The following is a 25,393-nucleotide window of genomic DNA, read 5'->3' as shown; positions in this document are numbered from 1 at the left end:
AGATAAGGTGTCCATATGTGTGTGGATTTATCTCTGGGCTTTCTGTTTTGCTCCATTGATCTACATTTCTGTCTTTGTGCCAGTACCATACTGTGAGATTTTACTCTTAAAAAAACCATATCATAAACATTTCTCAAAATTCCACCAAATGAATATAATTTTATTAGCAGGGCAAGCTGTATTTTCTATATAAAATATAGCTTCTTTTATATTACACTAAAATAGATTTTCTCCAGATTTCTACAAGAAAGTTAAAAGCATACTTTTTTTTTTCAAGTTTAAGTGCTCTAAGTGCTGGAATTTAAGTGCTCTAAGCTAGTAAAAATTCTTCACTAAAGGTTGTTCAGAAAACAATATGTTTTAATTGCAGCAGTTTATGTAGGAAATCTGATGGTCAACAGTCCTCACAGAGTATTTGGCTTCCAAACATACTGATAGTGGGATGATCTTATTTAGAGATACAAATTTTTAACTTAAAAAAAAAAATCAACAGTATCTGCTCAGTTTTATTTGGATTAATTGAAATAATGGGCTTCTTACCCAGTCCTATCACAGTTTATTTCCAAACTTCCAGTTTATAGCAAAATTATTTCTCATTCTGCTCCAAATTTTCTCTCCATTTCTCCCCAAATTTTTTCTCATTCCTATTCTACTTTCCTTATTCTTGTCTTTTTGTTAGTTTTCTCAATAAAATTGTCAGTTTCCATGAGAACAAGACCTGTTTCAGTTTCAAGACCAGTTTACCTGTCTTGTTGATCACTGTCTCCCACATTCCTAGAACAGGCCGGGCACACAGAAAGTATAATAAGAATTTAAAAAAAAAAAAAAAAAGAAAGTATAATAAGAATTTAAGTGTTGATGAATGGTTACCTAACATGGTGCCTTGTATGGTAGTTTGGGCTTCCCAGGTGGCGCTAGTGGTAAAGAACCCGCCTGCCAATGCAGGAGACACAGGAGATGCAGGTTCAATCCCTGAGTCTGGAAGATCCCTTGGAGAAGGAAATGGCAACCCACTCTAATATTCTTGACTGAAGAATTCCATGGACAAAGGAGCTTGGCTGGCTACAGTCCTTACGGTCACAAAGAGTTGGACACAACTGAAGTGACTTTAGCACACACATGGTAGTTTGTTGAGTAAATGAAATAGATCTGTGGATATACAATGTTGTTACAAAGCCATAATTAAGCTGTAAGAGGACATTTGTTTGGTTGGCAGTGTTAAATTATACAGTGGGAAGTGAGAAATTAGGTTGGAAAGGCAGAGAAGGTTTCTAAGGAGGTGAGAGTTCAGTGAAGAGAAGGAGCTAGCCACACCAGCCACTACTAGGAGTAACAAGTGAAGGCTACTTACTTAAAAGCTTCTAAGATGAGAAGAAATTAAGCCTATTAAAGAAAGAAGGGAGAAAATTAGGAAATGAGGTTACAGAGATACATGGAGGCAGGATTCTATAGGCCATTTTAGACTGTGGTGGGAATTTGGAAAGGGAAGCCATTGTAGAATTTTGGAAGGAGAAGTGACACAAAAGGATGGACTTAACTAAAGGCTTATTTCACCTGAGCTTATGTCTTACTACTCTTTGTCCTCATCTCATACCATCTCTCTTCTCTCATCAGCCAACCTGGCCAGTAAAGTTCCTTTTACCCTCCTCAAGTAAATTCCCACATCTGGGTGTTTGCATTTACTTTTAGCAGAGAGGTTTTTCTATTCAATGCTCTGTCTTAAAAAATACTCCTTTATGCTGCTTTTACTCCTTTCCATGGCAGTCAACATATTCTGTAGTTTTTAGTTCACTTGTTTATTTTCCCCCATTTAGAATGACTGTAGTAGAGCAGGAATTTTACTTTACTCACAGTTGTAACCCCAGCTTCTAGAAAATGCCTGACAGATGGTAGATACTCAATAAAAATATATTGAATCAGAGAATGAAAAGTGGTGTTTCAGAGAATGAGTGAGAGAGAGTAATGCAACATAATGTTAGAGGTGAGCAAGCTTCAGAACATGTAAAGCTCTTTAAAAATTAGAAATTCAAATTTTGTTACAACTGCCATGAAAAATCATGGGGAATTAAGCAGGGGAGTGATGTAATCTGATTCACACTGGCTGATATTTGGAGAATAAATTGTAGTAGACAGAAGAAATTTCATTCATTCTTTCCTTCGCTAATATAAACAGGCAAGTGTATCAGTCAGCTAGGGGCTTCCCTGGTGGCTCAGCAGTAAAGAATCTGGCTGCAAGGCAGAAGATGTGGGTTTGATCCCTGGGTCGGGAAGGTCCCCTGGAGAAGGAAATGGTAACGCACTCCAGTATTCTTGCCTGGGAAATCCCATGGACAGAGGAGCCTGGCTGGCTACAGTCCATGGGGTTGCAAGAGTCAGAAACAACTTAACAATTAAACCACCAAACCATCACTATCAGTCAGCTATTGCTGTATTACACACAACCCAAACTCTAGGATGCTCAGGCTTCAGTTGTTGCAGCTCCCAGGCTCTAGAGTACAAGATCAATAGTTGTGGTGCTTAGTTGCTCCAAGGTATGTGGGATCTTCCAGGAACAGGAATCCACCTGTGTCTCCTACATTGGCAGGCAGATTCTTTACCACTGAGCCACCAAGGGAGCCCCAAATTATTCTTTATAGACAAATAAGACTTGAAAAAGCTATTCGAAGCATTTCATCTTTGTATAAACAACAATAAATTTTAACTGACTTTATTTGTACTTTTTGTTCTTAAGTTTCTGAAATAGAATAGTAGTCTGGGAACTGGATTATTTGGCCCTGATTTTGGCTGTTACGTGGCTTTGCCAAGTCACTTAATATCTTGGCATCAGTTTCTTTAAGATATCTTCCAGATACAAGTGCCTATGAATTTAGAGCTGGTCCATCAGCAATATTTATGAACTACCAGAATTATAAGTAAATTACTCTGGGAACCAAGATAGCTTATTATCAAACCCAAAAGTATTGAAGGGATCTTTAGACTCATTGAGTCAAACTCCCTCATTTTAGAGATGAAGAAACTGAAGTTGAGAGTGATGATTCAACTTTCCCAAGATTATAGACAATTAGTAATGGAGTTTAAGGTGGGAAAAGGCATATAATCCTATAGAAAATTTGACTTTGTTGTTAAATTTTTAAGTGTGTGTAAGAAGACATTCACACCTGTACCTAGAAGATACATCTTAAGTTGAATCATATGAAACTGCTATTCTTTGGGGGTAAAAAATTGTCAAATATCATCAACTTCATTTGGTTTAACATAATTGAGAACATTAGCAGCACTGTTTGTAAAAACAAAAACACAGCAAATTACCCAAATGTCCACAAACTATAAAATAGAAAAATTACTGGTGAGACAGTCATAAAGTGGAATTCTATAGAACAGTAGGGAAAAAAGCAAACCTTAACGTCAGAGCATCAAGAATGATAAATCTCAAAAGCAAGCAAATCACCAAAGAATGCATACTATATGATTACATTTTTAGAAAGTACAAAAAGAAGAAAATGAAACAATTTATTATTTAAAGATAATCTTATAGGGCAAATTTCTTTTTTTTTTGGCCATTCCCCATGGCATGTAGGATCTTAGTTCCCTGAGCAGGGATTGAATCCGTGTCCCTTGCAGTAGAAGCTCCAAGTCTTAACCAGTGGATTAGCAGGGAAGTCCCAGGAAATCATTTTTTTTTGAAGCAAGGACTATTAGACAGAAAATCAGATTAGTTGTTACCTCTGAGGGGTAATGTTTTATTTCTTAAATTAGGTGGTTGATACGTTGGTGTATATTTTTTTTTTCTTTATAACTGAGACATATTTCCTAAATTAAATTATTCATATTTAAAACAATATGTCATAACATTAAAGAAATGACACATGCTCTTTGCTGACAGGAGTATAAATTGGTATAGACACTTGAAAGGGCTATTGGCAGTGTCTATTAAAATGAAAAAGAAGGAATGTAATAGATTTTCTGTGTTAGATGAAGTTTGGATTAAACTCCTGGAGAATTACTTTGCTTACTATAGTCTTAAGAAGCTACCTGAATTTTGAGATCTCTAATTGCTCTGAAACCCTCCAATGTCCCTGCCCACATATTCTGCTTCCTCCATCCCTCCCCTCCTGCCCTACAGCACTCCATACCCACCTACCCACCAGTCACTCCCTCATTAGTTCATCTCGGCCGTGGCCTTCCTCTTTCATATGCTCCCCAAACATAAAACAATTTAAGTTCTAAGGTCAGTAACTAGACAAGATTTTATTATTTTTTCCTGCCATAAAACATGCAACATTAATGTTCATTTACAATGAGAACTTACAAAAGGCAACAAAGATTATTTGCGCTCCTTTATCATCCTCTGCCCCACGCCCCCTAAAATGTTGGAAACATTTTGCTGTGTAAACAGTTCAGAGAGAGTATTGTTTCACTGGAATGAGGTCCACCCACACTGTTTCCAGAGATAAAGTTTTGGAATGGTTATGTTAACTACATAGTAAATGATACTGATGGCAGCCATGGAATTTTCTGTCCAGTTCAATCAGATGTTTTCACAAAAATTCATATAATCAAAATTCTTACTACTAAAAATTACTTTGGTAGTAATTGGGGGTTAGATGAGATGAACAGTGTCCAGGACTAGATTGCTTGAGGCTAGCTTATGTGAAAATTTGCAGCAGTTCTTACTAAAACAACCAGCCTAAAAAATTCCTCAGTTACGGTAAACTATCCCTGAAGTAATATAATTCTCCTTGGAATATTTAGAAGCTTTGTCTCAGAATTTATCCTGTATCTCTGAATCAAAGTTGGTTCATTTTCAAATTAACAGAGATAAATGAAATAATAACCATGAAAAAACTGAATTCAATTATTTTACCTTTTGCTAGACTTGAGCTTAATAGTTGTTTCTCAGCTGTATGTGTGGTAAAATTCACATACCTCAATACTGTTTTTAGGGCTTCCCAGGTGGTGCTAGTGGTAATGAACCTGCCTGCCAGTGCATGAGACAAAAGATGTGCAGGTTTGATCTGTGGGTTGGGAAGCCACTGTAGGAGGACATGGCAACCCACTCCAGTATTCTTGCCTGGAGAATCCCATGGACAGAGGAGCCTGGTGGGTTACAGTCCATTCAGTTGCAAAGAGTTGGACATGACTGAAGCAACTTAGCACGCATGCACGCATACTGCTTTGCCCCAGAGACACAGATCCCACTATTAAAGTTTTGTTTCTAAGACAACATTTAGTCAAACTATCTTTTGTTGTTTTCATGCTTTCTTAAGATTTTTGAGATGTAAAGCTGACTTTATTTCACTGAATCCTAAAATTTGTTTTTGCCCATTTTTGTTCAGGGTAAGTCACGCTAGGAAAATAAGCCTTTCAAATGGAAAAAAAATTGAGAAGATAGAAAACCTAGTCACAGGGTCACTGTGTTGGCAGCTTTTCAAATGGAGAATAGATTATAAAAATCTCTTAAACAGTATAAAATGTTGTCATTCTGTGTTTTAGTATTTAGCTCCCCCCCCCCCACACACAAAAAAAAGGCAGTTATAATAATGGGTCTGGTTCAGTGGATTTACATGCTTATTTGAATCCTCTTCAAGGGGGGGAAAAAAAGGCCAACTGATATTTAATTCATTTTTCTATTAGAGTCTATTTTATTAAGGAGGAAGTGAATTAGACTTGAAAAATTATTATCTATGGGAAAGTGGTCTAGTAAACTAGACCCACTTTTAAACACATTTTCTGAAATGTACATCAAGTGGGTTAGCTCAGTTTCCTGTAACGTGGTGATTTCTAGTCTGGTGGGGTTGCTGTGCTCTTTCCTACTTTCAGGCATTATACACACACTGATGCTTTCTGATGAAACACAGATGATGAAACACACTGATGGAGAAAAGTGAATGTGCCGGGGAGGGGGCTGTAATGAACTGCTGAGCCCAAGCCAGTGCACACAGCTCCCTGATGCGCCAACAGACAACCAAGTATTGGTAGACTTTCCATTCAATAAGAGGAATCCAGACTTTGATGTGAAGTTTGTCATGCTTAGATGATGACAGCTAAAGCACTTTGCGAACACTGTGAAGAACTTGTGTGTGTGAGCCCAGCAGAACATGTCTGCCAGCCCGTGGATCAGGTGCTGGAGACTGCCCATCAGGCAGTAAAAAAGTGTGTTAGTGGAGAAAGAAAGTTTCTATTTCTTGGAGAAGGAAAGAAAATGTTAATGCATCTCCCTTTCGTCGGTTGACATCTCCCTCTTTCCCTTTTTCCAGGCTATGTGCTGTCCCTGAGCTGTCCGAATACCTCCCAGGCTTGGTGTGAGATCACACGTGTGTCAGAGCTGCTGGCTTCTCCTGTCCTCTACAGGGACCTAAATTCCAGCATAACCAACCTGAGTGTTTCTACAAATACAGAGAACAAATACAACCTTTATATAGGCCTGGTACTGGCAATAAGTTCCAGTATTTTTATTGGCTCCAGTTTCATCTTGAAAAAAAAGGGCCTTTTGCAACTGGCCAAAAAGGGTGTCACTAGAGCTGGTAAGAGACAAATGCAACTAACAAATTCAAGTTTCTAATTGCAGAGATAATCGTATTGTAAGACCATGGTGCTATGAGAATTTCAGAGAATTTCCCTGACTCTGTCTTAGCCCCTATCTCTGTTCTCAGCAGTTTCCAGGATTGAACCAGTTATGTCTCCTTTAGGTTGAGACTAAAACTCAAGAGATTTAGCATGTGGAATGAGTTATTCTTTCATAACCTTGTGTTGTTCAGTCGCTAAGTCATGTCTGACTCTGCGACCCTATGGACTGCAGCATGCCAGGCTTCCCTGTCCTTCACTGTCTCCAGGAGTTTGCTCAAACTCACATCCATTGAGTCAGTGATGCCATTCAACTATCTCATCCTCTGTCACCTCCTTTTCCTCCTTAGTCTGAGATTTCAGGATTTAAAGTCAGATCAGGCTAAACACATTAGGGGGTTTTGTTTGCACTCAGAGTAAAATCCAAACATCCTTGCACAATCTCTGACCTCACCTCCTGCCTAAAGTGTCCCATGCTACCTCTCCAGCTTCATCTTCTGCTACCCTCCCTGCCACCTGCTTTTCTCTGGCTCTTAGAATTTACCAAGTTCTTTCCCACCTCAAGAGACAGGGGTTCAATCCCTGGGTCTGGAAGATCCCCTGGAGTAGGAAATGGCAACCCACCCCAGTATTCTTGCCTGGAGAATCCCATGGACAGAGGAGCCTGGCGGGCTACAGTCCATGGGGACAGCAAAGAATCAGAAATGACTGAGCGCTGCATGGCTGGGGCAGCTTCCCACCTCAAGGTCTTTTCCTTTGCCTGCAACTCTCTTCTTCCTGCCTGTCACTTGGTGACTCATACTTCAGACTTCAACTAAAATATAACCACTCCAGAATGGCCTTCTTGACCATCCTCTTTGGGAAGGTCTGACTCACCTCCACCCCTGCTATTATTGCACTAAGGGTTTCCTTCACTGTCCCTGGAATAATTTGTCATTGTACATTTATTGTTTATTTACTAGTTGTCAACAGTCTTGTTTATTGATAGTAGATTTCACAAAAGCAGGAACCTTCCCTAGCATAGAGGTTGGCACCCAATAAGTATTGTCAAGTCAATAAATAGATAGCAGTAGAATTAGGTATTATTTGCAGTGACATTTCAGAAGCTGTTAGCTCTGCTTGACTGTCCTTCATTAGCCATGAATTTTCTATTCATTCTTATCAAGAATAATGTCTTTAAAAAGCTAAATATTGTTCTAAGATCCATGGAGGATAATAAATGATTATGAATTACACAAACAAGTTTATAGAAGAGTACTATTGAGGGGACACTGATTAAAATAGTTTAGCATTTAAAAAGGTAGACAAAATAAAAGATAATTGAAAAGTCGAATAAGTCCATGCAGCAGTTTATTACACAATTTTTAAAGTGGCATTTCAGTCCACTTGAGAAAGGATGAATTATTCAATCAAAAGTATAGAGACAACTGCCAAAAACTAGAGGAGAAAAATGTAAGAGTTCTACTTTATACCATTTTCCACAATAGATTTCACATACTTCAAGTTAAATTTAAAATAAAATAATTTTTTTAAATACTAAAAGAAAGTCTTCCTAAGCATAAAGATAAAGGAGGAAACAATTCTATATGAAGAAAGAGATTATCTGGATTGACCAAAAAAAAAAATCCTACTTGAAAACACCTTTAACTGAAACTGAAAAGGAAATGACATGTAGGGGAGAAAATTTCAAAATATATGACAAAGGGTAGTTATAAAGTATATAAAGAGTGACTATAGCTGATAATCACAGGAAAAGGAAATGGCAACCCACTCCAGTATTCTTGCCTGGAGAATCCCAAGGACAGAGGACCCTGGCAGGCTACAGTCCATGGGGTCTCAAAAAAGTCTGACATGACTTAGGTGTGACTAAACAACAACAATAGTTGATAAGAAAAAGATTAGTACCTAACAGAAAAAGACAAAGCACATAAACAAGGAACTCACAGAATAAGAATTGTAAGTGGCCAATAAACATACTTAAGTAAATATTAATTCACTAGTACCCAAAGATATATCAACTATGTAACAATGGGCTCCAGGGTTGTTGCCTACTATTTTAACAAGATTTGGTTTTTCTTTAAAAAATAATGCCCTATGCTGCTAAGGGAACTTGAGAAATAAATAGCTTTCTTAAACATTGCTGGAAGCAATATAAATAGGTACAAACTTTCCTGAGAGAAATTTGGGAAAGTTTAAAATGTTACCATCTTAAAATCGAATAATTCTACTTCTGGAAATTTATCTTAAGAAGTGAATGAAACTACAGTAATAAAAACAGCATCATATTGGCACAAAAACAGACATATAGATCAATGGAACAGAGATAACCCACACATCTACAGTCAATTATCCTATTATAAAGCAAGCAAGAATATATAATGGAGAAAAGACAGTTTCTTCAACATGTGGTGTTGGGATAACTGGACAGCTACATGTAAATCAAGGAAATTAGAACATGTCCTCATACCGTATACAAAAATAAACTCAAAAAGGTTTAAAGACCTAAATATAAGATGTGACACCATAAAACTCCTAGAGGAGAACATAGGCAAAACATTCTTGGACATAAATCATAGCAATATTTTTATATGTCTCCCAAGGCAAAAGAAATAAAAGCAAAAATAAACAAATAGGACCTAATCAAACTTAAAGCTTTTGCATAGCAAGGGAAACCATCAACAAACAAAAAAGACAACCTATGTAATGGGAGAAAGTGTTTGCAAATAGGGTAACCAACAAGGAGTTAACATCCAAAATATACAAATAGCTCATACAACTCAATATCAAAACAAACAACCCAATCAAAAAAATGGCAGAACACTTAAATAGACATTTTTCCAAAGAAGACATTCATATAACCTATAGACATATGAAAAGATGTTCAGTATCACTAATTATCAGGGAAATGCAAATCAAAACTATAGTGAGGTATTATCTCACCCCGGTCAGAATGGCCATCATTAAAAAGTCCACAGACAAATGACTAGAGAGGGTGTGGAGAAAAGGGAACCCTCCTATACTGCTGGTGGGAAGGTAAATTGGTACAGCCACTATGGAAAACGATTGGAGGTTTCTTAGAACACTAAAATTAGAGTTACCATATGATCCAGCAATCCCATTCCTGGGCATATATTCAAAAAGACAAAAACTCTAATTTGAAAAGACATATACACCCCAGTGTTCAAAGCAGCACTATTTACAAAAGCCAAAACATGTAAAAAACCCAAGTGCCCATCAACAGATGATTGGCTTAAGAAGATGGGATATATAAATATAATGGAATATTACCCAATCATAAAAACGAATTAAATCTTGCCATTTACACCAACACAGATGCACCTAGAGAATATAATACTAAGTCAAACAGAGAAAGACAAATATATATTACTTATATGTGGAATCTACAAAATAATGCAAATGAATATATATATAAGAGAACCAGACTCAAAGACATAGAAAACAAACTTATGGTTACCAAAGGGAAGGGGATAAATTAGAAGTATGATATTAAGAGATACAAACTACTGTACCTAAAATAGATGAGCAACAAATATTTACTGTATAGCATATAGAACTACATTCAATATCTTGTAATAACCTATAATGGAAATTAATCTGAAATATATATATATATATATAACTGAATCACTTTGCTGTACACCTGGAACTAACACAAAATTATAAATCAAGTATATTTCAATTTCTTAAAAAAAGAATTAAACACATCCAATATAAGCATTATGGCCTATAAAGTAAAAGAGTTTAAAAAAAAAAAAAGAGTAAATAAGAATTCAACCTAGATTTACATATCTGGATGTTTATAATATTTAAGGCTTTTATATAATGATAAGAAAAAAACTAAAAACAATATATATATATATTGTTTCTAGTTATATATATATATATATACACTCTATGTTTTTATATATATATATACACTCTGTTTTTATATATATATATATACACACACACACACACACACACACTCTATGTTTGAGTGTCTGTATGGTCTCATACAGGTTAATAATAATATACCAGACTTTGGAATGCTCAATTATTAAGGGCTGAGAAAGTATTTCTGATACTAAGTTTTTTAAAAACAGCATATGAAATCATATTTTAATATTCCAATTTAGTTATTTGCAAATTTTGTAAGGAGAAAATCATAAATGGTTAATTCATGTGGTTAAGGTCAAAAATTACAAGAGTGGGAAGATAATTCTCTGAGTATCTTAGGAAAGGTTTTGTCCTTTTCAGTAGACTAGACACAAATAGATTCAAGGGATTAGATCTGATAGACAGAGTGCCTGAAGAACTATGGACAGAGGTTCATAACATTGTACAGTAAGTGGTGATCAAAACCAACCCCGCAAAAAAGATAAAATGGCTGTCTGAGGAGGCCTTACAAATAGCTGAGAAAAGAAGAGAACTGAAAGGCAAAGGAGAAAAAGAAAGATATATCCATCTGAATGCAGTTCCAAAGAATAGCAAAGAGAGATAAGAAAACCTTCCTAAGTGAACAGTGCAAAGAAATAGAGGAAAACAATAGAATGGGAAAGACTAAAGATCTCTTCAAGAAAATTAGAGATACCAAGGAAACATTTCATGCAAAGATGGGCACAATAAAGGACAGAAACAATATGGACCTAACAGAAGCAGAAGATATTAAGAAGAGGTGGCAAGAATACACAGAAGAATTATACAAAGAAAGATCTTAATGACCCAGATAACGAGGATGGTGTGATCACTCACCTAGAGCCACACATCCTGGAATGTGAAGTCAAGTGGGTCTAAGGAAGCATCATTACAACCAAAGCTAGTGGAGGTGATGGAATTCCACCTGAGCTATTTCAAATCCTAAAAGATGATGCTGTGAAAGTGCTGTATTCAGTATCCCAGCAAATATGGAAAACTCAGCAGTGGCCACAGGACTGGAAAAGATCAGTTTTCATTCCAATTCCAAAGAAGGGCAATGCCAAAGAATGTTCAGACTACCACACAATTGCACTAATTCCATGTGCTAGCAAAGTAATCCTCAAAATTCTCCAAACCAGGCCTACAGTACTTGAACAGAGAACTTCCAGATGTTCAAACTGGATTTAGAAAAGGCAGAGGAACCAGAGATCAAATTGCCAACATCCGTTGGATCATAGATAAAGCAAGAGAATTCCAGAAAAACATCTACTTCTGCTTCATTGACTATGCTAAAGCCTTTGACTGTGTGGATCACAACAAACTACGGAAAATTCTTAAAAAGATGGGAATACCAGACCACCTTACCTGCCTCCTGAGAAACCTGTGTGCAGGTCAAGAAGCAACAGTTAGAACTGGACATGAAACAACAGACTGGTTCCAAATTGGGAAAGAAGTACGTCAAGTGTGTATATTGTCACCCTGCTAATTTAATTTCTATGCAGAGTACATCATGCGAAATGCCAGGCTGGATGAAGCACAAGCTGGAATCAAGATTGCCAGGAAATATCAATAACCTTAGATATGCAGATGACACCACCTTTATGGCAGAAAGCGAAGAGGAACTAAAGAGCCCCTTGATAAAAGTGAAAGAGGAGAGTGAAAAAGCTGGCTTAAAATTCAACATTCAAAAAATGAAGATCATGGCATCTGGTCTCATCACTTCATGGCAAATAGATGGGGAAACAGTGGAAACAGTGACAGACTTTATTTTCTTGATTTTCTCCCAAATCACTGCAGATGGTGACTGCAGCCATAAAATTAAAAGATGCTTGCTCCTTGGAAGAAAAGCTGTGACAAATCTAGACAGCATATTAAAAAGCAGAGACATTACTTTGCTGACAAAGGTCCATATAGTTAAAGCTATGGTTCTTCCAGTAGTCATGTATGGATTTGAAAGTTGGACCATAAAGAAGGCTGAACACCGAAGAATTAATGCTTTTGAGATTTGGTGTTGTTGAAAACTCTTGAGAGTCCCTTGGACTGCAAGATCAAACCAGTCCATCCTAAAGGAAATCAGTCCCGAATATTCATTAGAAGGACTGATGCTGACGCCCCATTACTTTGGCCACCTAACGCAAAGAACTGACTCATTGCGAAGAAAAGACCCTGATGCTGGGAAAGATTGAAGGTAGGAGGAGAAGGGGATGACAGAGGATGACATGGTTGGATGGCATCACTGACTCAATGGACATGAGTTTGTGCAAGCTCCCGGAGTTGGTGATGGACAGGGAAGCCTGGCATGCTGCAGTCCATGGGGTCACAAAGTGTCAGACACAACTGAACGACTGAATGCCAGCTGACACAAATTCAGTTTCATGGTGCCAAAAGGTAGAGAATAAGTAGAGTCCAGCTGGCTAATGCTGGTTATTCTCTCATTGACTATCCAAAATTTCAAAAGCTCTTATGTCAACCATCTTTCCTTTAATGTCTTCATTAGGTACCAATCTAATTTAATATTTATGGCGTTCTGTCTTTAACTGTGGCCAAAATAAAGCATTTAGGGCTTATAATACTCTATCTACACCTCTGAATGGCATAAATAGTTTAGACAAAGAATGTCTCCTTCCATATCAGTAAACAAAGGATACTGCTGACATCAAGGCATTAGTGACTGCCCCCCCCAGCAGTCAGTGCAGCCTGAGGGGATTCGAGATGGAGAGCACTCGATACTGGCCCTAAACAGTTAAGGTGCATACCAAAGGAATGATTCCAGTGAGCCAGACTCCTACATCTTCCCATACAAATAGAAGTGCTAAATTCATTTTTTAAAATTAACAGTAATCTTTTGATGTTCCAACTACCTGTTTTGTTTGTGTGTTTTTTTTGTTTGTTTGTTTGTTTGTTTTGCAAAACTCCTATATATCCTGGCTCCTCCCTTTCCTATTCAGAGCAGGCCCTCAGAATTATCTGAGAGGCTGCCAGCCAAACTTAAGCCCTCAGCAAATCCACCAAATAAAACATAATTTTCAGTTTTTAGGTTTGCATTTTTTTTTGAGTTGACAATAATAAACCTCATGACTAATTTTCCTGCAAATGAAGAAAACTTATTTTCTGTAGAAATCAAAGGCAATGTAAAGAAAACTTTAGGAGATCTCTAGAAATGACTGAGTAAGTAAGCTAAAAGATCAGATATACTGAGTAGGCCTTAAGTCTTGCTTTTTCCAACCATATTCCAGTACCTTTTATAGAAGTTAATTCCCCAAACCCTCTTCTTCCACTTTAGAACTTAATTTCTATTTTCATCATTTTCCTAGGACAAGGTGGACATTCTTACCTCAAGGAATGGCTCTGGTGGGCAGGATTACTCTCAAGTGAGTCTATAATGCCAAGAATGGTGTTTGTTTGCAAAATGATGAATAAATGACATGCAGTTGTTCAAATTGATCAGTTTATCTAACTGGTAAGGCTGGCATATCAATCTGGAAGTTTTTGTGTAGGCATAATGTCTCATATATAAAGTAAGTCCTATGAATTTAGAATTAATTTTTATTCTGTCTTCCTCCCACCCTCATGTTCTCAATACTGTCTTGGAATGCCAAGAAAAAACTTACCATCTGAAATCTTATGTTTTATCACTAACTTCTTCTCTTGTATTGTATTCCCCATAATAATTGTTGAAAATGCTTCCCTCCTACATTTCCCTGGCTCCTAATTCTATATGTGACTATTCTAGCTGCATAGAGTGGGTCATTTTCCTAGCAAGGACCAAAACTGGGTAAATGAAAGTCCCCTCGGGCTGTTTGGTTCTGAGCAAACAGAGGAGATGAAGATTGTCAGCATTCTCCCTCCTCCTAGACTTGCCCGGAGGATTAAATGAGACTCTGTATGAGGTGAAACCACTTTCATTAATGTGATGTCCAGAGAGAAGGCAGTGCTATCTCTCAAGCACTTTTGCAGATTTATATCTCCCTGCTAACTCCTCTGAACTTTCTCAAATTCCAAGCCTTAAACTTCTAGAGAAAGGACCTCATAAATTGTAGTTTCACATACTTGCCAGCCATCTCCCTCTGCAGCCAGAAGCCTTAAAACTTCCATCGGTTTTCCTGTACCACGTAAAACATTTCAGTATTTTTGAGATGCTCTTAAAGAATTGGATAACTTTTTTTTTAAACAAATGGTGGTATCTAAAAGGCTTGTTACGTCAAAACTTGGTTTCGCCTCTTGGTGGGTGTCAAAAGACACAACCAAACCAAAGATAAGAAGAGGAAAGGATTTGTTACTTGGAGCAGGTAAGGAGAATTCTGGGGATTTTTCCCAAAGCGCTGTCTCCCCAAACAGCAAATTGGGAAAGTTTCAAGCTCAAAGTATGTGCATATTCATGGAGGGCTTGAGCAGAGGAGAATCCAACATAGAAATGGGATGAAGGTTGATAAAATCCGGGCTAAGGCTTCTATCTAGTTTATAGAGGTCATGAGGGTTGGGCAAGTTCAACATCATTCCTTAGGTTCAAATGGACTTAGTGGTGGAGGGGATTTAAATTCTGCAATATAGCTCAAGAAAGTACTTTAGGCTAGCCTTTCCACTGAACCAGAATTGGGAGTCTTTACAACCAATTTATCATCTTTGCTGTTGTGACTTTTCTTGCCTGATAACAGTTTGTCCTTTTGTTCCTTTAAGATCATTAATTATTGAGGCCTGTTCAAGGGCAAGCACTGTGGCCAAGCTTAGAGCACACAATAGCTGAGGCCTAAAATGGCTTCTCTTACATCAAAAAGCTGTATCTCGTTCTTTTCCTTTGGGAAACCCATACCCTATCTGCTTACAAGATGGTGAATAAAAATAATTTCAATTTATATAGCGTTTTTTCAATTTTTAAGGTGTTTTCACATTTGTTTTCTTACTTCATTTGAGTAACTGTTGTCAGGGACCATACTGGGAAGATTCCAAATAAATACTTGGATGATTCTCTCCCTTTACTCTCTTTCTTTCTCGTATCTTCCCACCCTCTGCCTATGCGATAGAAAGTAGAAGAAGAATATTATATGGCTACATTTGTAATTGTATTCTCACCATGCACATGGTTTCTACAAGTATTAAAGAGAGAAAAGCATTGTCTTCAGCATTAGAGATTTTTACCTAGAGACAAACACACATTACTTCATGAAGTCAGTATTTTCCTGGAAAGCTATCATGATAAAAATATAAATAATGAGGTATTCAAGAAAGCTTATGTTGATCAAAAATTAACTAGTCAATCTAAAAAAGAAATGGAAAATTTTTATTCAAGTCAAATTGAGAATTATAACCTGAGAACAGCCTCTCAGCGAACTATTCTGTACGTTAGAGATCAAAGCACAGTTGTATAAGTTTTTCGAGACATGAGGCTGTACATTAAATGCTCTTTAATGAACACTTTACACAATCCAGAGATGCACGTACAAAGAAGGTAGTGGTCCCTTCAAGATTAAGGAGGAAGGATATCCTCTAAGGAGTCTGGCTAACGCACAAGACACACTAAAGGGGAGAGGGGAGGCCCAAATGGGGAAAAAAAAATTGTTTTCATTTTTCTCATCTTGCCATAAAATGTGAATTTTATTTCATTGCTTATGATTCCAAGAAAACTACCATTGTTGCTGTTATGCACAGTCTCCTAATGTTCCATTCTGTATGTTTCTGTTTGTTTTAAGATGTTTTGAAGCTGATTACTCTTGCAGATCTGGCTGGGGATGGGGTAGGGGCTGAGAGTGGAGTGGATAGCAGCCAGGGGGAAAAAGAAAAAGTGTACTGGTGTCTTTTATCTGTTCCAGAAGCTCTCTCAACAAGAAATATGTGCTTGGCATAGTTGCGGTGTGAAATACTACATTCTGTGGGCAAGCATTCAATTGTGACCCAGGAGAATAATCTGCCCTCAATACAAGAACCCAACTCTTAGAGGGATTTTCCATTGCTCTCCAAGTTAATTGCATCCCCCTATCTCATGGAAGTCTGGAGTTGCTCAGATGAGAAAAGGCCTCCAGGAGCACATTGTTAGGACTTAAGCTACTAAGATACTGTTACTTGCTTGTAGATCCCCTGCAATCCAGGGCTGCCTGACTACACAGGCCTGTGGGTATCTCTGCCTATCCCCTGGCTGGACTGTACACCTCTAGAAAGCATTCTAATTTTACAAGTTGCTTTATTGTTAATTTGCCCACAGTAGGTATTCTTGAGCAAACAATAATTCTCTGCTCACTTCAAAGCCTACCTCTGCCAGATTTCAGCAGTGTGACCAACTATGTTTCTGGTACTAAAGTAACTGAAATCTTTATTGAAGGTCTTTTAAAATAGATATTTCCCTGTCACCACTTTTTGCATTAGTGAGTTTGCGTCCTCAGGTAATTATGGTTTATCTGCAGCCTTACCAAACTTTCCCCACCTTCCCTAAAAGAAGTTAAATTATTCCTTTTCATTAGATGTGTCTTCAGGATAAAATACTACTGTTTTGCCTGTGTCGGTTGTTGAATACATGTGCCTATCCTTCATATTAACGCTGCTGCTTGCTTTCCAGTGGGAGCAGGAGAGGCTGTGAATTTTGCAGCTTATGCTTTTGCTCCTGCCACTCTGGTCACCTCACTGGGCGCTCTGAGTGTTCTTGTCAGGTACGTGAGCAGTAAGGAACTTGGCTTCTGCAGAGATTTTAATACCATGATTCACATAACCCACAAGAAATAGATTACTAAGCGTATCTCAAAGCAAAATTTTGAAAATCACAAAAATAATTTAAGAAGATTCCACAATAAATAGCAGTAGAAATAAGAAACAGAGTGTCTTCCTGCCAAACTTAAGGTAATTGTGTGTTTTCTTTGTGATGATTCAGTGAAGCCAAGCAGTTTTCCCCTCTCACCTGAACAAATTGCCACAACCCTCTTTATGCTTTCTGTTGTCATAGTGGTTAATGACCATAGTTATCAGAGGACTTTAAAAAGCATGATATTTGGGTTAGACTTCAGCTCTTACTAAAACGCTTGCATTGATGCTGAATTACTTCTGTTTGGAGACATCTTAGTTTCTTTTAGTCCTGCAAGCAGGTGTCATTTTCCTATCAATAGAAAGTGGATCTAATATATCTGAGTTGATCGTTATTATGATCCCAAATGAATGTGTTCCCTGAGCCCATGAACTGTTTTATTTTGTAACTAAGAAAACTATTGTGTTTTTGCCTTTTCCTTTTATCTCCATTATCAACCTCTAGAAGAAGGTTTATGACTAGGCCTACCCACTGGTGGGAGTGCCAGGGCATAAGGAGAAGGGACCACAGCTGACCTAGTGGTTGAGCAGCAGGATGGCATAATCTGTGTCCATCGTGGTGCCAATCTAGAGGCCATAGCAACCAAAGTAGTGGGAGCATTGGATAGGTGAAAGTATCAGGGCAATAGCAGCTGGTAAGGAAATATTTTAGTATTTTGACAACCCATTTGGTTGTACTTGTGTGTACCAGCTAAATACTGGCCCTGAAGAGCAGAGTTAATTCTTCTTTAGGCTTATATCTTTCTTTGAAGCTTTCATGAGCATGCATGTTCTAAATGTATCATGCCAGTAAGATGTAAAATATCTTCTACTTTGACTTTACAGAAAAAGATGGGGAAATTGAAAACAAATTGAGTGGGACCTCTTAGAAGGTCATAGGAAATTTTCAGGTGTACAGAATGCCTATTATAATGTTTTAGATAGAAAAGCAATTAAGCAGATTTGATTAATCATCTTTTCTGAATTTTAAAGCTAATCAGAGTACAGATGTAGAAAATAAACTTACAGTTACCAGAAGGTGAAGGGAGAGAAAGGAATAAATTGGAAGACTGGAATTGACATATATATACTATATATAAAATAGACAACTAATAAGAACCTACTGTATAGCATAGGGAACTCTACTCAATACTCTGTAATGGCCTATATGGGAAAAGAATCTAAAAAAGAGTGGATATATGCATATGTATAGCTGATTCACTTTGCTGTATTCCTGAAACTAACAGAACATTGTAAATCAACTATACTCCCATGAAATTTTTAAAAAATAGCAAACTACCAATGATTTTTAAAATGTTAATCTTAAAGTTTGACAAATGGTAGAAATTTTTCTAAATACAAATTTAGTAATATATAACAAACTTCACACACATACATAAAGCAAGCAAGCTAATTGGGGTTTTCAGTGTCACATAGCATATTCCAAGCAGTTGACTGAGATACAGACTGGTGCACACCATGGCATGACAACTGAGCTGCTGTGGAATCCAAAGGTAATTGAATAAGAGTGATTTTTTTTTCCTTCTTCCAACAGTGCAATATTGTCTTCCTACTTTTTAAATGAGCAATTGAACATTCATGGGAAAATAGGCTGCATATTAAGTATATTGGGATCAACTATGATGGTTATCCATGCCCCACAAGAAGAGAAAGTTGCTACTCTGCACGAAATGGAAATGAAATTGAGAGACCCAGGTCTGTAATTCAACTGAAAGAGACACTCAAATTCTGCTCCACTTTCTGTCATCACATGAGTTTGTAATAATATTGTAATATGCTTCCTGCAAGCCTGTCTGTGGCTTGAGATATAGTACAAAAAGGTGCCACAACTAATTTTTGTGTTCGTGCTTTGCTTCCTCAGAATGAAGGGAAGAGATGGGAATTGGAGAGGGGAAAGGCTTATATTCCAACCCAAACTTTGACATCTTCCTCATTCTGAAAATAAAGTCAATCAGGCAATACCTGCTGTACCTTATAGTGTTGTCTGTGAGGTTCAAATGTCTGTGAAAGTCCATTGTGAGATATCAAAAGCCATGCAGTAACATGTTGCTGTTCCTGTTTTTAATTTAATCACGGTTCTCTTTCTAAAACACTTATGCTCCTAAACTCATGACTAACAAGATTTCACAAAGACCTGACCCTATTGGCATTTTCTAAAGTCTAATTCTTTTCTCCTTCTAACAGGATTTATCTGCTTTGCTGTGATCATAACTGTGATCTCCTTGGTACTAATTTTGATTGTGGCGCCCAAGAAAGGACAGACCAATATATTGGTCTACATATCAATCTGTTCATTGATTGGAGCATTTTCAGTTTCCTCTGTCAAGGGCCTGGGAATTGCCATTAAGGAACTACTGGAATGGAAGCCCGTTTATAAGCATCCCCTGGTCTTTGTTTTGTTGGCTGTACTTGTGCTTTCGGTGGCAACACAGATCAACTATCTCAACAAGGCACTGGACACCTTTAATACATCTCTTGTGACTCCCATTTATTACGTGTTATTCACATCCATGGTAGTGACTTGCTCCGCCATCTTATTCCAAGAATGGTATGGCATGAATGCTGGAGATGTCATCGGGACTTTGAGTGGGTTCTTCACCATCATCAATGGCATCTTCCTTCTACATGCTTTTAAAAACATTGACATTACCTGGAGTGACCTGACATCCACTACTCAGAAAGAAGTCCTCTCTGCGAATGGCAGTGAAGACAAATATGTCTTACTAGAGAACACAGACTGTACAGTCCCAGGATTCGATGATGACATTACCTTGTATAGCAGGACTGGTCAAAATCCCTAGAAACGTGGACTTTAACCACCAGGAGACACTTGGAGAGGAGAAGGAATACCTGATTCTTGAAAGAAATATTAGGAAAACTGGCATTTTTAAAGTTCTAACTAATAATGTACACATGAGGCCAAATAAAAATGCCTGCACTTTTGGCCATCAAGTTTGAAAAATCCAAGTTTTGGTCCAGAAGACTTCTGCTGTTTTTCATTTCTGCAAACTTGAAACACTCCCTAAGCATGAAAGAAGTCAAAGAATTAGATAACTCTCAGGATAATCTCTTTCTTCTGGTCACAGTGTGTGTGACCTGCCAGGTGGCTCTTCATTTCTTTGGCTGCTATTCTTGGTCTCTCAGTAATTCACAGGTAAACTCAACTGTGTGCTGATAAGCAGAATATCAGTCATCACTCTCTAATGAGTCATAGTTTCAAATTATTAAGACTGAGAAGCGAGATCACTGATGCTTCCCCTCGCTCTACAGCTTCCTTCTTTCTAAAGGGAAGAGAGTGTTAAAGAACACACACATGTTGGAAATCTGCTCGGTGGTATGCTAGACTGTGCAAGACACATGTGCCCATGAAGGGCTTATAAGTTGTAATTTATTGATATATCATAGAGGTTTATTAATAATTAAAATGGGAGAATGGAAGAGAGAAATACTTAATACCTTAGGTAAATGAAACTATTTTTTCTTTTCACAAAAACAGATGCACATGATTATGTTCATGGGTTCTTTTAATTCAGACCTGAACAACACAGGACACAATTGAGTTTCTGAAGAAGTACAAGTGATTTCGGCTTTGGCGTTCTTTATATTCATTTTGTTCTTTACTTTTATTATTATTATCCCAAGTGTCATTTTTCTTTTTAATGTAGAGACTTTCAAAGAGTAATTGCTACATTGTTTTAGCATTATATTGTACACTTCAATTTTTCTCAAAGGTTTAATCCCAAAAGGGTGGGTTTTCCACAAACTAGAAACAAATAGAAAAATCTTTATGAAAGACCTGAATGAGTTATCATAATTGTCCTCTTGAAATCTGGCACTTTCACCTTTATTAAGGAAATTATAATTGGTTACTAACCTTTTAAAAAATATACATATCCTACCACAGTAAGTGGTAGATTGTCTTTTTCTGTTGAATTTCATCCTGGCCATACTTTCCATCCATTTTATTGTAATTATCTGGGGAGAATAGGAAGGTGGGTTAACTTCTTAGAAAACAAAATACTAAGACCTCGGGGTAAAATACTAAGACCTTAGTACAGGGAAATATATTTTCATATTAAAGCCTGCATAAAATTTTCCTATCTCACTCCAAGTGCATGGGAGAAGTAACAATTTTGGTGGTCTTTACTGTTTATGGGTAGATTACTCATCACTCATTGATTTAATAGAAAAGAAATTAGCTATATTATTTCTAGACCAAAGTTATTTCTCTCAAAAAAATCCTAACCCCAAAATTATGACATGAAAAAAAAAACAAAAAACCCTTCAGTTTGACTGGATTTTTCTTCTCTAACGTCAAATGTTATTTTGTTTGTAATCTAGCTCAAGTCTATCCTGGGTAATAGTAGTAGATTCTTTTCTTCAGAATTCCATTAAAGTGACTTGAGCATTTCCACAGTTTCGTTGAACTACGACTGACGTCCACAGTGATGACCTGAAATGATTGCAAAGTTCTAAAGTGCCGGTATAGTCTCTTTGGCATAGGGCTTCCCAGATGGCGCAACGGCACCCCACTCCAGTACTCTTGCCTGGAAAATCCCATGGACAGAGGGCCTGGTGGGCTGTAGTCCATGGGGTCGCTAAAAGTCCGACATGACTGAGCGACTTCACTTCACTTTCCCAGATGGCGCTAGTGGTAAAGAACCAGCCTGCTAATGCAGGAGACGTGAGAAACACAGGTTCAATCCCTGGATTAGGAAGATCTCCTGGAGAAGGGCATGACAACCCACTCCAGTGTCCTTGCCTGGAGAATCCTATGGACAGAAGGGACTGGCAGTCTACAGTCCATGGGGTTGCAAAGAGCTGGACACGACTGAAGTGACTTAGCACATAAGCAGTGTTGAGTGCAATGCAGTGCCTTCCAAATTTTTGAAAATTGATAATCCACGGAAGATTCATGGGTTGATACCTCAGGTCAAATATATGTTTACTCTGTTGATTGCTGTTTCATCTAAATTGTATATCAGATACATAAGTTATGAACACAAGCTTGTGTTCATAGAAAACGTGGTTTCTAAAAAGGTAGGTGTTAAAAGTTGTAGAAATTCATTTAAAGTTTTTCTTTTTTTCTGTTGAAAACTGTTGCTTTCTCCAGGACACCTTCTTAGTGAGCAAATTCATAGCATCCAACCTGACTCCAAGGTAATCCTCCGTTTAACTGAATCTTGGTTTCAGGTATTTCCTCAAGGTCACCTGTTACAAAGCTTTGCCCTTGGTATATTGTACCCAGCTTGAGGGTTCCTGGAATACAAGAAACCATGTGTACCCTGGGATGGATAATGAACTGGTGTTGACACATATGCCCAGGAGAAAGTCTCAGAAAAATCTAATGAGTTGAAATATATTGAGAAACAATGAAACATTTGAAAAACTCTAAAAATCTCTGGTGGGCATATGCATTGAAAAACCAAAATTTTGCAAATCCAAAACCCAGAATACTTTTTCCCAAATAGGAAAATGTTGTCTAAGAAGGAATAAAATGCTGGATCCCTATATTCAGACTAACTGTGTTAGTCTAACTGGTACTTTCAAATGTATATATTTTAATATACATACACTTTATCTCAGATACCTTAAGATTTATTATGTGAAAAGCCTTTCGTAATTCTGTAAACATAATAGTTTTATTTTATTTTCTAACTTAAAATTTTATTCCTAGATCAATGGTTAATTAATTTTTAGTTCAGATTTCCAAATGTTCATAAAAGCCTCTAGATTTGGCAGCATGCAATTAACATTTTTATGAGTATGAAATCAAATATATGTATATGGAAAGCACTCACATTTATCCCTGACATTGAGGCATTCAATACAATTCAGTTCTCTTTGAAACATTTTAATTCTCATAGTCTTAATATTAGACTGATAAGGACCATTAGTCATCAGTTTTCATAAATTCTTTTTTGTTCTCAGTTTGTCACTTTAGTTCATTTTTAATAATTCAAGTGAAAATGAATTCTATTAGTGTAATATCAACAATACAAAATGTCAGACAAAAATATTTTTCGTAATAAAACCAAACTAAATACAGTTTACACATTCCAATAAAGCTTTGTAGAAAATAACATATCAATATATATGAAATATTTTCAAATATTTAAAAAATTATGATCATGAAATTTTCTATTTTTCTAATGTTTATAAATACTGTGCATTTTAGAAAGTTTACAACTTTTGATGTTTCTCTGTATCTTTCATTTGTAATAAAATAATGTGGCTTACTTATCCTTGTTGGAGTTCCGTTTTGAGTTTCTTGAAGTTAAGTTTATGCCATGGCAAAATTAAAAAGAAAAGTTCGAGGTTTAAAATGCTTTGTGCTTAATGCTTTGTCATTTTCCTTGAAATTAAAGTCTATGTTTTAGAGAAAGGCTCTGCACAAAACCATCTCCTGTATAACTAACTGATCTGGCACCTGAACAAAAAGTAGAAGAAACTGTCTTATTTTTTGATAATTTTGTTGAACAGTCAGTGTAATGGTATCACCTCTCAGTTCAGAAATTTAAAAGAAAAACAAGAAAGAGAAAAAAAAATATAACAATATTTGGTAGCACTGCATTACATTAAAATTTATATTCTCAAACCCTCTTTCTGGCCCCAGGGAAACTTGATCACATGCCTTTATCAACTTTATCAGTATTGACCATATCACCCTGACTTTATCAACTTTCCTTATTTTAATTTGAATTCATGTTTAAGAACAGCTCTCTCAGTTGTTTGTAAGGAAATGAATTGTCTAGGGTACAAAAGCCTCTTTCTTACCTGTGTCTGTTTTTTAAATGAACAGAAATAATTTGCAGTTCCCTAAATCACATTGCTACTTAGGGCCAGAATGAGGACCAAAACCCAAGCTCCCCAAACTACCCACTCCACAGTATGCAGGCACATATAAGGAGGCCTTGGTGGAACACATCTCCCCAGAGTTAGAATGAACTACAACTGCCCCCCAGCAAGCCGTGTTAGCGTAGACCAAACATTACAGTACCCTGGCTGCAGTGTACAGGAAGCCTCTAAGAGGTAAGCTTAGGTTGCAAAGAGTCTTAAATTTTATCTACAACAATGAACAATATATGTTTCCCAACTGAGAATTTGTTTGCCAAAAAACAAGCAGAAAAAGCTTTTTGAGAGAGCTGACCACCTGAGACACCTTTTCCCACTTCAGTTACAAATCATGAAAAATCTTTCTTCTTGAAGGAAAACTGAGTCTCCATTAATGCCTTTAATATGGGAGAAAACCTCTGAGTTCTAAAGCATTTTTGTGTTTCATATGGAGAACTCCCCCTGTGGCTGGGAATGGAGCCGGCAGGAATCTGTAGGCCAAGCGTCACTAACCTCAAGCTTGTCCAGTGGTCAGGAGGCAAGGCCTCACACCAGTTTTCTGCACTGGGGTGCTCTTAAGACCATGTGGCCCTCCCTCACACAGCCACATGTAGGCCCGAGCAACTACTTGACTGGGGTAGGGGGCGGGGCGGGGGAGAGAGGTGTGTGGTGCAGAGGGGATGACCGATGGAGGTAAAAGCCATGAGTACCATATTCTCAGAATTCCCTCCCACACCCTGCTTTCTGTGATCCAGCCAGAAATTCCTGACCACCAGCATGAAACTCAATCTGTTCCCACAGCTTGTGTCACTATTTATAACAGCCAAGATGTGGAAGCAACCGAAGTATCCATCAACAGATGGATAGATAAAGAAGATGTGGTATGTATACACAATGGAATAGTACTCAGCCATAAAAAAACAGTGAAATAATGCCATTTGCAGCAATATGGATGGGTCTACTTCCCTGATAGCTCGAAGATCCCCTGGGGAAGGGATAGAATACCCACTCCAGTATTCTGGCCTGGAGAATTCCATGGACTAAAGTCCGTGGGGTCACAAAGAGGCAGACACAACTGAGGAACTTCCACACTTTCAGAGATTATGATATTAAATAGGTCAGAGAAAGATAGACATCATATGCTATATTTTACTTGTGGCATCTTTAAAAAAATGATACAAATTTATTTACAAAACGGAAACAGACTCACAGACTTAGATAACGAATTTATGGTTACCAATAGGGAAGTTGGGGAAGGTGGGGGAGGGATAAATCAGGAGATTGGGATTAAAAG

General features: G+C 37.4%; 1 protein-coding gene across 1 annotated transcript in view; it reads left to right on the top strand.

Moving 5' to 3' along the window:
- The window catches only part of NIPAL1 (NIPA like domain containing 1), a 29,225-nt gene extending 7,550 nt beyond the window's left edge, over positions 1-21,675 (top strand). The window contains exons 2-6 of the mRNA XM_006073738.4: positions 6,258-6,524; positions 13,794-13,850; positions 17,027-17,117; positions 18,800-18,960; positions 19,450-21,675. Coding sequence (XP_006073800.4) covers positions 6,258-6,524; positions 13,794-13,850; positions 17,027-17,117; positions 18,800-18,960; positions 19,450-20,066 — 1,193 coding nt within the window. The 3' untranslated portion in view covers positions 20,067-21,675. The remainder of the gene's footprint in view (positions 1-6,257; positions 6,525-13,793; positions 13,851-17,026; positions 17,118-18,799; positions 18,961-19,449) is intronic.
- The last annotated feature ends 3,718 nt before the right edge of the window (positions 21,676-25,393 follow it).

The sequence above is a fragment of the Bubalus bubalis genome, chromosome 7, assembly GCF_019923935.1.
Source record: "Bubalus bubalis isolate 160015118507 breed Murrah chromosome 7, NDDB_SH_1, whole genome shotgun sequence".
NCBI classification, from domain to species: domain Eukaryota; kingdom Metazoa; phylum Chordata; class Mammalia; order Artiodactyla; family Bovidae; genus Bubalus; species Bubalus bubalis.
The sequence above is the reverse complement of the archived record's forward strand: the minus strand, read 5'-3'. Positions and strand labels throughout refer to the sequence as shown.